This window comes from Eptesicus fuscus, chromosome 14 (assembly GCF_027574615.1).
Source record: "Eptesicus fuscus isolate TK198812 chromosome 14, DD_ASM_mEF_20220401, whole genome shotgun sequence".
Taxonomy (NCBI): Eukaryota; Metazoa; Chordata; class Mammalia; order Chiroptera; family Vespertilionidae; genus Eptesicus; species Eptesicus fuscus.
In genome coordinates this window covers 1,771,854-1,784,883 of record NC_072486.1, presented here as the reverse complement: position 1 = coordinate 1,784,883, position 13,030 = coordinate 1,771,854, and the positions used below count along the sequence as shown (strand labels likewise).

General features: G+C 67.5%; 1 protein-coding gene across 1 annotated transcript; it reads left to right on the top strand.

The window, feature by feature from the left end:
* Positions 1–4,400: 4,400 nt before the first annotated feature.
* On the top strand, positions 4,401–12,621 carry LOC114233662 (protein cordon-bleu-like). The gene is made up of 6 exons (XM_054726601.1): positions 4,401–4,503; positions 5,023–5,329; positions 8,299–8,396; positions 8,768–10,602; positions 11,675–11,794; positions 12,343–12,621. The coding sequence occupies exons 1-6, from the start codon at positions 4,401–4,403 to the stop codon at positions 12,619–12,621; spliced, it is 2,742 nt and encodes a 913-aa protein (XP_054582576.1).
* The last annotated feature ends 409 nt before the right edge of the window (positions 12,622–13,030 follow it).

Here is a 13,030-nt window from a genome sequence, read left to right as displayed (position 1 = left end):
AGCTGCGATTAAACATCACTTCCTTCTGTGTATCCTGCCTCTGCACGCTCTGAGTCACCTTCCTTCTTCCTCCTAAGGGAACTAGAAACGTTCATAACTGGGAGGACGCTGAGTAAAAGTCAGCAGGGTGGACCCCCCGCGAACCTCCCGCTCCGCCTGGTTAGCAAGCAGCTGAGAGCCGGACCCAGCTGCGTGGGGACCAGTGCTGTCCCTGCTCAGTCCGTCCACCAGGGGGAGCCCTGAGCGTCCACCAGGGACCAGCATCCCGAGAAGGGAAGGCGCTCACAGCTGCTGAGCCCCCGGCCCAGGCTCCGGGCGAGGCCCTCTCCCCACCAAGCAGGGAAGGCGAGGCCACACGGGGGTGGGGGCTGTGCTCGGAGGGCCCACTCCGCCCAGGCAGCGGGAGGAGGGAAAGGCCAGCGGGCTGTGCCGCCCCAGCACCTCCAAACCGGCCAGCTGGCCGCAGGGTGAGGCGGGGACCCCAGGCCGGAGACGCGCAGTGAGCGGCCAGTGGGCTCTGCTAGTCCTCCCTGCTGGTCGGTGGGACGGCCAGCCTTCCACGTGGGTCGGTCTCGGCAGAGCGCAGGCACCAGCTCACCGTGAGCCCTGCCTGGTGTGGCTCCGCGGATGGAGCGTGGGCCCGCAGACCCGAGGGTCTGGGTTCGATTCCCAGTCAAGGGCACACACCTGGGTTGCAGACCCCATCCCAGCCCGTCGGGGCAAGTGTGCAGGAGGCAACTGATCAGCGTGTCTCTCTCTCATCGATGTCTCCCTCTCCCTCTCTCTCTACTCCCTCCCTTCCACTCTCTCAAATTCAATAGGAAAAAAAGATATTCTTGGGTGAGGCTTAACCAAAACACAGGTGCTGACCACCTGTGGGTGCCAGGCGCCGGCGAGCGGTCCAGGCGGGGAGGGGGAACGGAGCGGGCAGGGGACCCGTGCCGACAGGTCAGGATTAGCTCCAGGTCTGCCCCGCCCAGCAGAGCTCAGCCGTGAGCGTCCTAAGGCCAGCCCTGGAGTCACTGCACCTCAGGTCCTTGCTCTGGAGCAGGCGGCCCCCCTGCCCCCCCCCCCAGCACTCTGAACCCCGGGACCCCGTGCGGTCCGGCACCCAGCGCCCTGAGATGAGGCAGTGGAGACGCGTGCTCCCGCGTGTATAGTGTGTTCCCTGGAGGCATGGACGTTTCCCGCGAGCCTCGCCCATCCTGGGTGCGTGGGGAACGGGCAGAGGGGAGGCCATGAGCAGACGGTGGCCTGTGCACCCCCCATGTGACGGCGTCGACATCGCCACTCCAGCGGGCAGACGACACGGGAGAATGCGGAGCCAGTCACGCCTCACCGGGTGTGCGGGCTGGCGTGCACGACTCGCCCACGAATTGTCTTTGCAGAGTTTGATCGACGGGAGGGGGCAGCCCGGTACCCGGATCTGTGATCGGGCCAACCTTATCCGGAGGAGTCGGGCTGAGGCAGCGGGCGGAGTGGCCTGGGGGGAGCCTGGCTCCGAGCGCCCGTGACGGGGGGCCCTTCTCACACACACAGCTGTCGCCCCGCTCAGGAAGCTGACGGCACGGCCCTTTCCGAGGAGCGTGGGAGACACTCCGGAAGCGCCCGCTTTGGGGTCACCCTCCCTCCGCTAACCTGAGAGAACGCCCTCCGGTGTTACCCTGGCTCCCCGGACCGCAGTCACGCGCAGTCCACGCGGGGCCCTGCGGCAGGACTCCGGGACCGGGCACGTCCCAGGCTGGTCTGTCACGGGAGGTCACACGTGGACAGAGACACGCGGGCTGTCCCGGCACCTCGCCCAACCCACCGAGGAGCGGGCCGCCCTCCTCCCGCCGCCTCATCCCGGGGCCGGGGCAGCCTCCTCGGGCCTCCGGACGCCTGGGCCTCGGTTCCCGGCCTCGGGGCCAGCGCTCGGCCCAGCCTCGGTGTGGCTGCTCTTTTCTTTTAAAGCATTTTATTCCCTGAAGAGTTTTCACTGCTCGTTTGCTCAGTAAACTCTCTTTACTTTTTAAATATATATATATATTTAATTTATTTCAGAGTGGGAGAGAAAAGAGAGAAACATCCATGATGAGAGAGAATCATGAATCGGCTGCCTCCTGCCCGCCTCCTACTGGGGATGGAGCCCACAACCTGGGCCTGGGCCCTGACCGGGGATCGAACCGTGACCTCCTGGTTCCTAGGTGGACGCCCAACCACTGGGCTCGCCGGTTAGGCTGGGCTTTAGGGCAGATCTGTGGTGTGTGAGCTGCACTTGAGGCTAAGAACCCAGTATCTACAGAGAGAGAGAGAGAGAGAGAGAGAGAGGAAAACAATATATGAAAATCCCTGCTTCAAAGCCTACAGGCTGTGGATCCTGAAACCCAGGCCATGCGCCTGCCCTGAGCTTGTCCAGTTTGGGGAGAGGGGGTGCCGGGGACAGTGGCACCTGCCCGCAGACGGGTAACAGGTCAGGACAGCAGCCGCACGGCCGCGCCGCCGTGGGTCCCAGCGCGGTCCTCGGGGTCCTCAGACCTCGCCCGCCCCTCGGTGCGGATGTTCCTCTCTCCGGACGAGGCGGCCACGGGCTGCAGGGACGGCGTGGCTCGAGGCCGCAGGAAAGGCCCCTAGTTGTTGACATTGATGCGAAAGGCGGGGAGCAGCCCGCGGAGTCCGGAGGGAGGGAGTCCGTAACGCCGCAGGGCAGGCGTCCGGGCTTCTGCACGTGTTGGAGGGACCTCCGCCCCGCCAGGGTTGACTCCTCTCATGGGCCTGCGTACTCCGTCACAGGGACGGACGGGGCGGGCACCTGGGTGCTGCGGGCGGCGGGGCAGCGACGGCCATGGAGCCCGCCGGTGTCTCAGGGCCCAGCCCGGGCTGCGCGGCTGGAGCGGCCTGCCCTTCCGTCCCTCCGTCCGTCCAAGGCGTGGCAGCGGCCCAGCCTCCTCAGAGAGGTGGGGTATTCATGCCGCAGCCCTGGCGCCCTCCAATTCAGAGTCTCCCAACAAAGGCCAGGAAGGAGGGGAGAAGGGGCCCTGTGGCCGCACTCGCTGGCACGCCTGCCTGCCTGCCTCGCGCACGGGGAACAGCCCTCCTCTGTGCGGCCTCTGCTCGGAGCCTGCGAACTCTCTGCAACTTCTGTCCTGTGCTTCCTGTGGTGGCTGGGTCCCCAGTACACCAGCCAGCTCGCTCTGCCTCTCCTTTCTGTCATCTCTGCTCGTCCGCTGTCCATGTCGCGTGTGGCCCCGCTGCTGAGAGCCACTGAGTCCCTGACCCTGAGCTGCTGAGAGCCACTGAGCCCCTGACCCTGAGCTGCTGAGAGCCACTGAGCCCCTGACCCTGAGCTGCTGAGAGCCACTGAGTCCCTGACCCTGAGCTGCTGAGAGCCACTGAGTCCCTGACCCTGAGCTGCTGAGAGCCATTGAATCCCTGACCCTGAGCTGTGAGAGCCACTGAATCCTGACCTGAGCTACTGAGAGCCACTGAGCCCCTGACCCTGAGCTGCTGAGAGCCACTGAGTCCCTGACCCTGAGCTGCTGAGAGCCACTGAGCCCCTGACCCTGAGCTGCTGAGAGCCACTGAGCCCCTGACCCTGAGCTGCTGAGAGCCACTGAGCCCCTGACCCTGAGCTGCTGAGAGCCACTGAGTCCCTGACCCTGAGCTGCTGAGAGCCACTGAGTCCCTGACCCTGAGCTGCTGAGAGCCACTGAGCCCCTGACCCTGAGCTGCTGAGAGCCACTGAGTCCCTGACCCTGAGCTGTGAGAGCCACTGAGTCCTGACTCTGGAGCGCGGGCGTGGGGAGTGCGCACCGGCCGCGGGCCTTTGTCCTTTCGGCATCTGGTCCTCCCTTGCAGGGACGGGTGCTCCACACAGCACCTCGGACCCCAGCCCAGCCCAGCCCTCTCTCCCAGCCTCCACAGGCAGGGCTCGCCTAGACCGGGAGGTGCTGAAGTTTAAAATCTATGTCTATATTAAATCTTTTTAAAAACTTATTTTTATTAACTTCAGAGAGAAAGAGAGAGAGAGAGAGAAACATCAATGAGGAGAGAGAACCATGGACCGGCTGCCTGCTGCCCGTCCCACACGGGATCAAGCCCACAACCAGGGCATGTGCCCTGACCGGGACTCGAACCGTGACCTCCTGGTTCACGGGTCGATGCTCAACCCCTGAGCCACGCCGGCCGGGCTGTTTCCACATTAAATTTAAAAACGACAACTCGGGTGCGGAGCTGCGCCCGCCTGCCCTTCCGACATCGGCGTCAGCGCGAGCTTTGCCCGCCCTCCCAGACCACAGACCCAGGGGCGTGAGGAAGAAATGACTCGCGCAGCTTAGCGTGTCTCCCCGTGGCCCGACGGCTGTGCCGAGTGGCCAGGTTGTCCCCAGCGTCAGCGCCACCGTGAGAGGAGCGCGACGGCGATGGCGAGTCACCCCGCCCCCGGCAGGGCCCCCAGCATCAGGGCCCCCAGCCCCCGGCCCGGAGACGCTGCCTCCTCCGTGGACGGGAAGGTCCTCCCCTCAGGTCATCGCCTGTGAGACCAGAGCTCCCTGTCCCGCGAGTGAAGGCGGGGCCAGCCCGGGGCTGCGGGGACAGGGTCCGTGCCCCCGTCAGGCCACACGCCACCGGCCGGGGAGCAGCTGTCCCAAGTCCCCGCCCGCATCCTTTAGGCCTCAGTTTGTTCCGATGTTTAAACCCTTTAAAGAACCCACTTCCCTTCAGCCCAGGGCAGGCTGGGCCCGTGCCTTCCCAGGCCACGGGGCGGCTCTGTAACGTGTGACCGCCGCCCCGTATGGACCAAAAGCCAAAGGCTGGCTCGCGATGCCGTGATTTTTGAGGGGATTTCGCTCTCGGTCACACACAGGCGCCTGTGGCTCCCCCACGTCGGGTGTCTCTGGGGGAAGCTATGTGTGCCTCCCTCGCACCCCAACCTCCATGTTTCCGCTGGGTCTGCGGGGTGGAGGACGCGTGCGGGGCGGCGCAGGGAGGCGCGGGGCCGGAGGTGTGGCTGACGTGGCCTGTGTCCTCGCCCTGACCCCGCAGCGAGCCCGCCCCTGGGGCCCGGCGGCCCCTGCGCGGACGGGGTCCCTGCGGTGCCCGCGGAGGCCGAGGAGACGGTGTCTGTGAGCAGCTGTTTCGCGTCCGAGGACACGACGGAGGACTCGGGGGTGATGAGCTCGCCCTCGGACATCGTCTCCCTGGACTCCCAGCACGACAGCACCAAGTCCCGGGATAAGTGGGCCACGGACCAGGAGGACGGCAGCGACCAGGACCTGGTGGGGACCCCGGAGCTGGGTCCGCCCAAGAGCCCCGCGTGGGAGAGAGACGGCCCTGGGCACTGGCATTCCAGGTGAGTGGGGAGGGGCGGGGGAGGGAGGGGAGACGTCATTGGCCACAGTGACCCAACAGAGGCTCCCTAAGTGTCTAGTGCCCACCAGGGGCCCCCCCCAGGGCCCCCTCCTGATCCACAGCCACGTCTGCACACTCCCCACACGGGCCTGCGTCGGTAACCATGCAGAGCGATGTCTTGTTAGTTTATACCCGTTTATAAGCACTGTCTTTCTTTTAAACACATATATATGTTTGAGGTCTGTTGCACGATATTCGTGTAAGAATAGGCCTTCCTTTCCCTGGCTTTGCTCCCGGCCGCCTGGGAGCCGGCAAGTCCTCGCTCCCGACAGGAGCACCGCTCCGGTAGCTCCCTCCACCCCCTCCCTCCCCCTCATAGCAGGCATCCCGCCCGGGCCAGCCACTCCCCGCCTGCATATGCAAATTAACCATCCAGCTTTGTTGGGTTAATTTGCATACTCACTCCTGATTGGCTGTGGGCATAGCAGAGGTACGGTCAATTTACATCTTTGTCTATTATTAGGTAAGAGATTATTGATATCAGAGAGGAAGGGAGAGGGAGAGAGAAACATCAATGATGAGAATCATGGATCGGCTGCCTCCTGCACGCCCCACACTAGGGATCGAGCCTGCAACCCCGGGCATGTGCCCTGGCCAGGAATCGAACCGTGACCTCCTGGTTCATAGGTCAGTGCTCAACCGCTGAGCCACGCCGGCCAGGCAACACTGTCATTCTCTTAGTGTACGTTTCCCCTCAACATCCTGTGTGCAAGGTTTATCCAAGATGATATGTCATTAGTGCGTGTATTTTCCCATTTTTTAATGAAAGGACACGTAGGTGGTTGAGGTTCCCTGGCTGGACATAATGAGCAAGGTGTATGTAGGTCTCTATTTGCACATAGGGGGTTTTCTAGAAGAGAAATGATTCGACTCCCAGAAAAACTCATTTTTTAAACACATTTTTATTGACTTCAGAGAGGAAGGGAGAGGGAGAGAGACATAGAAACATCTATGATGAGAAAGAATCATGGATCGGCTGCCCTCTGCACGCCCCACACTGTGGACCGAGCCCACAACCTGGGCATGTGCCCTGACCGGGCATCAAACCGTGACCTCCTGGTTCATAGGCTGACGCTCAACCACTGAGCCACGCCGGCCAGGCTGCCCCTCATTCTTGTCAGCAAGGGAGCGGCGAGCCCCGTTGGGGCGCCCACCCTGTGCCCTCTGCCCCTGCCCCAGGGGGAGTGGGCCGCTCCCCTCTCTGGGCGGACGCTGGTTCGAGCTCACCGTTGTCCTTTGCCCTCATCATGGCGGCAGCGACGCCCTGACGGTCGCCACGCCCCCGTAGCCACGCCCCGAGTGAGAAAATGCCGCTGGTCATGTGTGTCCGGCCTGTGCGGCTCGGAACCTAACCGTCTGGGCTGTGTTTGTTCTTTGTTTTCTTGGTCTTAAGCCAAAACACACTGTCCATAAGAACCGTGTCTGAGGGCCGGGGTGTGTCGGGGCTGGAGCCCGGGGCGAGCGCCCGCGGGGCTGCTGGGCGCTGAGCTGAGCCGGCGCTTCCTGCCACGGGCCCTGCTGCTCGTGCAGGGCCGCCGCCCTCCCGCCCAGGGACAGAGCTTCCCTCGGCCTTCGGGGGAGAGGGGGGTGCAGGCCCTGAGGACCCTCGGGGGGAGGGGCTGCGGTGGGGGAGGAGGGAGAGGCAGCCCCACCTCCTCCTGAGTCTCCTGTGGGAAGGAAAGCCCAACGGGGCCGTTGGCGCTGCTCTGGGCTTTGCCGGGTGATCCGTTCACGCCGAGTCCAGGGCCTGGAGCCGCGGCCCAGCAGGGCCCCAGGAAGAGCCAGCGGCGGGCGATCGTGGCCCCCAGGCCCGGCGGCGAGGGGCCGGCACCCCCGCTGGCCCTGCCCCTTTGGGAAGGAACACGCTTGCTCGTTAGAGGACCAAAGGCGATTTAAAACGTTGCCCACTTAGAAGAGCGTCTTACCCCTCAAGCTGCTTTGGATCAGGACGCACACAATTCTGAAAACAGACAGCACGGTCCCGGAGGAGTTCAGCAGCTCGCGCCGGTGGCAGGTGACCGGCTTGCTGTCTCTGCCGGGGCCGCCGGCGTGTGCTGTGTGGGGTCACCACGCCGTTGTAACGGACGGCTGGCCCTGCAACTGCACGGGAGAGGGTTGGGGCGCCAGCCCCCTGCAGGTGAAAACCCAGGGGTGCCTTTCGACTCCCGGGTCGTGGTTGCCCCTGAGTGTCTGCAGGGGGTGTTGGGAGGAGGCCCTGGGGGCCAGGAGAGGGAGCCGTTCCTCCTGCCGCTGCCGTCAGCCTCGCCGGCCTCATGGTTCCCGTTTCCTGGTGAGGGCCCGGGACGCACGGCCTGTGGGTGGCAGAGGCTGTCCCTCCAAGCCCTGCCCCTCCGCCACCTGCCCAGCATGCTGGTTAAGCCACGTAGAAGCATGCCATGGGCCACATTGGGCCACGTGTCCCCGCGCCAGGCCAGAGCCCGTGGCCTCCACCGCCGGAGGGAGCCGCCTCGTGGGCTCAGGAGCCTCCTGGCTGGGTGGGCGGGGCTGGGGGTGAGGAGTCCAGCCCCGGCCGCCAGGTGCCTCTGCAAACGTGGCCGCTCGGTGGCCTGGCTCCTCATCCCCCTCCCCGGCAGGTGCCAGGTGTGGCGAACACGGCGCAGGTCGGCACACAGACCCCCGGCGTGTCGGCGTGTCTGTGATGGCGGACTTTGGACGGCGGGGTGGGTGGGAGCAGGTGTGGTCAGGGAGCTGCTGACCCTTCGGGGCCACGCCCCCACGTGCACCCCACGCCACCTGCGTCAGAGCAGCTCCGGGGACCGCAGGGCGCAGGGAGTGGGGAGCGGCACGGGTTTGAACGGGAGCTGGGCCTTCCGTGGATGTTTCTAGAAAGGATGCGTGGGATGAGAGCCGAGGGGAATGCGGCGCTTCCTTGTCTGTGCTCTGCCCTAGAGCTGAGAGAGCCACAGCAGCCCCGGAGGCCGACGGGGGCCTGCCCATCGCCGGGCAGTGGGAGCAGACCCTGGCCGGCCTCGACGAGGACCTGGAAGGTGAGAACTTGGCCTGTGCGGACACACGAGATCCCTGCCCACTGGCTCTGAGGCTGTCTCTTGGAGCGCACGGGTGATTCCTCCACCAGGGGGCGCTGCGGAAGGAGGGGCTGTTCAGTCAGCAAAGGGTGACCCTCCAGGCCTCCAGCTGAGGCCTCCTGGTATGGGCAGGGCTCCTCGGAGGCGGGGGAGGGAGGGAGGCTGTGACTGGCCCTTAGCAAGTGCAGTGGCACTGAAATGCATGTGAAGACCGTGCCACAGGAGCCTGGGAGCCCCATCGCTGGGCGCGGGCGGTCCTGGGCGCGGGAGGTCCTGGGCGCGGGAGGTCCTGGGCGCGGTGGGTCGCTGACCCTGTGCTCGCTCCGTCGCAGGGATGGACGACAGTTATGAGACCGACAGCAGCTCCGTCACCGGCTCCCTCGGCAGCGCATCTGGTCACCACGTGCAGGGCGCCATCCTCGCCGGTGAGGCCGACGCCATCCCCGTGACCTTCATCGGGGAGGTCCTGGATGACCCCGTGGAGTCGGGGCCGTTTTCCAACAGAAACAACAACGCCGGGTCTTTCGACCGGGGGAGCGTGGCCAGCGGGTGGGCCGGCCAGCCGCCCGCCCAGGGGGAGGCCCCGCAGCAGGGAAGGAGGGGGCCCGAGGGGCCCGGCGCCCAGGACGTCGGGAAGGAGGTCCGAGCGGCCTCGCCCGACCCCCGTAAAGATGTGAACCCCGTGAAAACGGAGCCCAGCGCGACCTCGGAGCCTCCCAGGCCCGACCGGAGCGCCAAGGAGCCAGGCCAGGGGCGCGGCGCCGGCCCCCGCGGGCGGACGCAGGCCGCCGAGCCCGCCGACCCGCGGCCGGGGCCGGGGCAGGCGGCCGACGACAGGAAGGCCGTCTCGGCACCTCCGTCCTGGTATCAGCGGGGCCAGAACCCAGGCGGGAGTTTCGGGCTTAAGCACGGCCTCACCACGTACAAAATCGTCCCCCCGAAGTCGGAGATGCGGTGTTACGACCGGGGGGTGTCGCTGTCCACGGGCGCCATCAAGATCGACGAGCTGGGCAACCTGGTGAGTCCCCACGGGAACGGGGGCAGGACCGCGGCCTGCACGCCCTCTGCTCTCGAGAAAGAAAGGCAGACCCTGGGCCACGTGCGGGCGCTCCCGAGGTCCGGCTCCACGGAGAAGCTCCCGGGCCGGCCCCCCTCCCCCGCCGCCCCGGCCACGGCGCAGCATCCAGCAGGCGGCCTCGGGGCGGAGCCCGGCTCCCCGGCCCCCGCAGGGACATCGCCCCAGCAGCCGGCTGCCCGCCAAGGAGAGGGCCGCTGTCCCCAGCCCGGGGCCCGCCCGCCGCCTCCGGCAGCCACCTGTCACACGAAGGTGCCAGCAGCGAGCGCCTCCCAGGTCCTGTTCCTCAAGCCTCAGAGGAGGACGTCGAGTCAGTACGTGGCCTCCGCCATCGCCAAGCGCATGGGGCCCCCCAGAGCCCAGGCCGACGCGGCGGGGAGGCCGGGCGGAGCCGGGAAGCCCTGGGAGGACGGACCGCCTCGCGCCAGGAGAGACGCCACGGCCCCCAGCCCACGCCCGGGGCCACACGCGTGTACAGAGGAGGCCGCGGCCCCCTGCGGTCGCCTGCCCACAGCCCACAGGGGAGAGCCAGCAGAACCGGCGGCGGGAGCCCTGCCCCGGGGCCCGGCGGGCAGCCCTCCCGGGGGGCCGTCTGCTCAGGACTGTGCTGCGGGCGCCCACCGCGGGCCCTCCCTCCCCCTCGCCACCGCCGCCCGGAGGGACCGTGACTCCGTGGGACCAGGCTGTGGTTCGGGTGGAAAGCAGAGCCCGAGGGACCGCAGCACCGGCTCAGCCTGGGACCCCAAAGGCACGCCGGACGGCACCGGGAGCCCACCGCCCCGCCCGGGGGATGACCGGGCTCCCGGCAGGTCCCTGGTGAATGGCTCCCGGTGGGCCCCGGAGCACAGCGAGCCCCCCTCCTCCCCGAGGGCATCCAGCAGCGACAGCCACGCCGCCCCCGAGCTGGAGGGGAGGCCCGGGGTGCTGTGCACAGAGATTCGCGAGGCCGACGACTCGCCGCCCCCCAGCATCTTCGGGCCAAAGAAGAAGTTTCGCCCCGTGGTCCAGAGGCCAGCGCCCAAGGACACCTCCCTGCACAGCGCCCTGATGGAGGCCATCCACTCGGCCGGCGGCAGGGACGGGCTGCGCAAGGTGAGCAGCAGGCCTGGGGGGCACGGCCTCCCCCCTCCCCTGTGGGCCTCCCTCCTCCCCCCTCCCGTGTGGGCTCCGGGGTGCAGGGGCAGCGGGGAGGATGTGAACAAGGGGACGGAGTGTCTGAGCAGAACCACCGAAGACATAAAGCGGATGTGGGGCTTGTCCGCAGCCCCTTCAGGCCCCCGACTGCCCGGAAGGCGCCCCAGGAGCCCGGGAGTGGAGGCCGGGCAGTCACGCAGCTGCTCCTCGGGCAGCAGAGGGTGGAGGTGGACAGGCGGGCCGGGCGGCTCCTGCCGACACTCCTCAACAACAGGAGGGCGTTTTGCCTTGGCCGGTGGCGCAGTGGTTAGAGCTTCAGCCTGCACACCCAGGGGTCGCGGGTTTGACCCCGGCCCCGGTCGGGGCGTGCGCAGGAGGCAGCCCATCCATGTGTCTTTCTCAGACATATCGGTGTTCCTTTCTCTCTCTCTCCCTCTCTCTCTCTCTCTCTCTCTCTCTCCTCCCTTCAACTCTATCTAAAATCAGAGGAAATGTCCTCGGGTGAGAGTTAAAAAGCACAACAGGAACACGTTTAGGGCACGCCTCCCCTCACCCCTCACCTGTGGGCCCTCACCCAGGCAGGTAACCACACAGACCTTCCCTCCCTCCCCTGCCGCACCGCGTACGGCGGTCCCTCCTGGGTCCGAGGTGAGTGCGGGGCCCAGGAGGTCACCCCTGAGGCTGCCGAGCCAGGGGAGCGCCGAGCGTCTCCTCCAGGCTTTAGAGGGGAAACTGAGGCAGGTGCGTCCCAGGACCTGGCCCAGGTCACACTGCGCCGGTGGGACCCGGGACTCCACCAGGTCTGCGGCCCTGGAAGCCAGCAGCCGTGGCCGGAGGGGCCCGAGGTGAGGGGCCGGCATCGGGGCCCCCAGTGCACGGTGGTCATGTTCAGACAAGGTCCGTGTGGACGGCGTGGGCTTAGAACGGGGGAGAGCCCTGCCTCCTGCAGGCAGGGCTGTGGGACGCGTGCTGCCTCCCAGCTGCCGCTGCTCCGTCTCCTGTGTGACGTGTGCTGCCGCTGATGTTCCAGGCGCCGGAGCCCAGGCCGGAGGGAGGGCCCAAGAAGCCGTCCTACGTGGAGTCGGAGAGCGAGCACTCGGCCCTGCTGGCCGCCATCCGGGGGCACCGCGGCGCCTGCAGCCTGCGCAAGGTAAGGCCGGGCCTGCCCGGTGGCACGTGGCCCGGCGTGGCTGCCAAGTACAGGGCGACACTGGCTTTCACATGTGGGTGCCCCCCCCAGACTAGGCGGAGGGGCGGTCACTGCATGGGAGGCCCGGGCCCAGGAAGTCCCTCCTCTCCCCTGCCTCCCCCCCCCCCCCCCGGCACTGGGCATTTCCCAGGTTCCTGGAGGGGCCCCGCCCGGCTCCAGGGCCGGTTCCCCCGAGGCAGCACCCCGGCCTGGTCTGACCCAGCCTCAGGGGCCAGCGTGGACCTGAGTTTCGGGGAGGAGGGGCCCCGGCTTCCACAGCCAGGATCCCCGGACAGTGAGACAGGTGCCTGGCGCTCTGCGTGGGGGGCGGTCCTCCCGGCAGTGGGTCCCGTTGGCACCCGTGGCCCCGGCCTGGCACCTGCCAGACAGGCAGGTCCCCGTGGGCAGGACCGCCCCTGCTCCGGCCGGCGGTGCCCCGGGCGGGGAGGACCCAGCGGTGCCGCCCTCGGGAAGGACCCTGGCACGGTGTCCTCGCCGTCTCTTCCCAGGTGGCATCCTGCGCCTCCGAGGAGCTCCGGAGCTTCCGCGAGGCTGCGAGGTCCGGGCCGGAACCCCCGGGCCTGGGGGACCCTGGCGGCCAGCCCCCACCCGCCCTGCCTCCCCCACCCCCTCCGGCAGCCCCAGCTCCCCCGCCCGCCTCCAGGACAGCGCCCAGGGCCAGCGCCAGCGCCCTCGGCACCCCGGTGGACGCCAGGCAAGCCTTGATGGACGCCATCCGCTCGGGCACAGGGGCGGCCAGACTGAGGAAGGTGATGCGGGCTGTGTGAGCCGGGCGGGGGGGGAGGGTGCCTGGAGGAATGTCCCACCCGCAGGCGGGCGCCCGGCCCCGGGACAGCAGCAGGGTGAGGGTGGGAGGGATGGGGGGCCGCGTCCTGCACCCCGCCGTCCAGCAGGCCCCGCCCACCCTCGCCGGGGGAGACGGTCAGCCCGACTAGCTCCTGGGGATGCAGGGGAGGGTGCGTCAGCCACTGACCCCTGAGCAGCCGCCACCGCCCTGCGGGCCCCGGGACGGGCTGCGCAGGAGCCCAGAATGCGTCCGTGGAACCTGGGTCACGCTCGCGGTCCACAGCCTGAGTCCGTGGCCACCCCGGCCAGGCCGGGCCCTGGAGGGGTCTGCTGGTTTCGCCGCAAATGCACTTGGTGTGTGTGACGGCGTCTGACCTCTGGACGTGCCTA

Bases quoted from the DNA above. Each gene is read 5' to 3' on its own strand.
- LOC114233662 (XM_054726601.1), top strand. From the start codon at position 4,401: ATGGCGAGTCACCCCGCCCCCGGCAGGGCCCCCAGCATCAGGGCCCCC. The intron at 8,397-8,767 runs GTGAGAACTTGG...GCTCCGTCGCAG, and splicing joins CCTCGACGAGGACCTGGAAG to GGATGGACGACAGTTATGAG. The intron at 11,795-12,342 runs GTAAGGCCGGGC...GTCTCTTCCCAG, and splicing joins GCGCCTGCAGCCTGCGCAAG to GTGGCATCCTGCGCCTCCGA.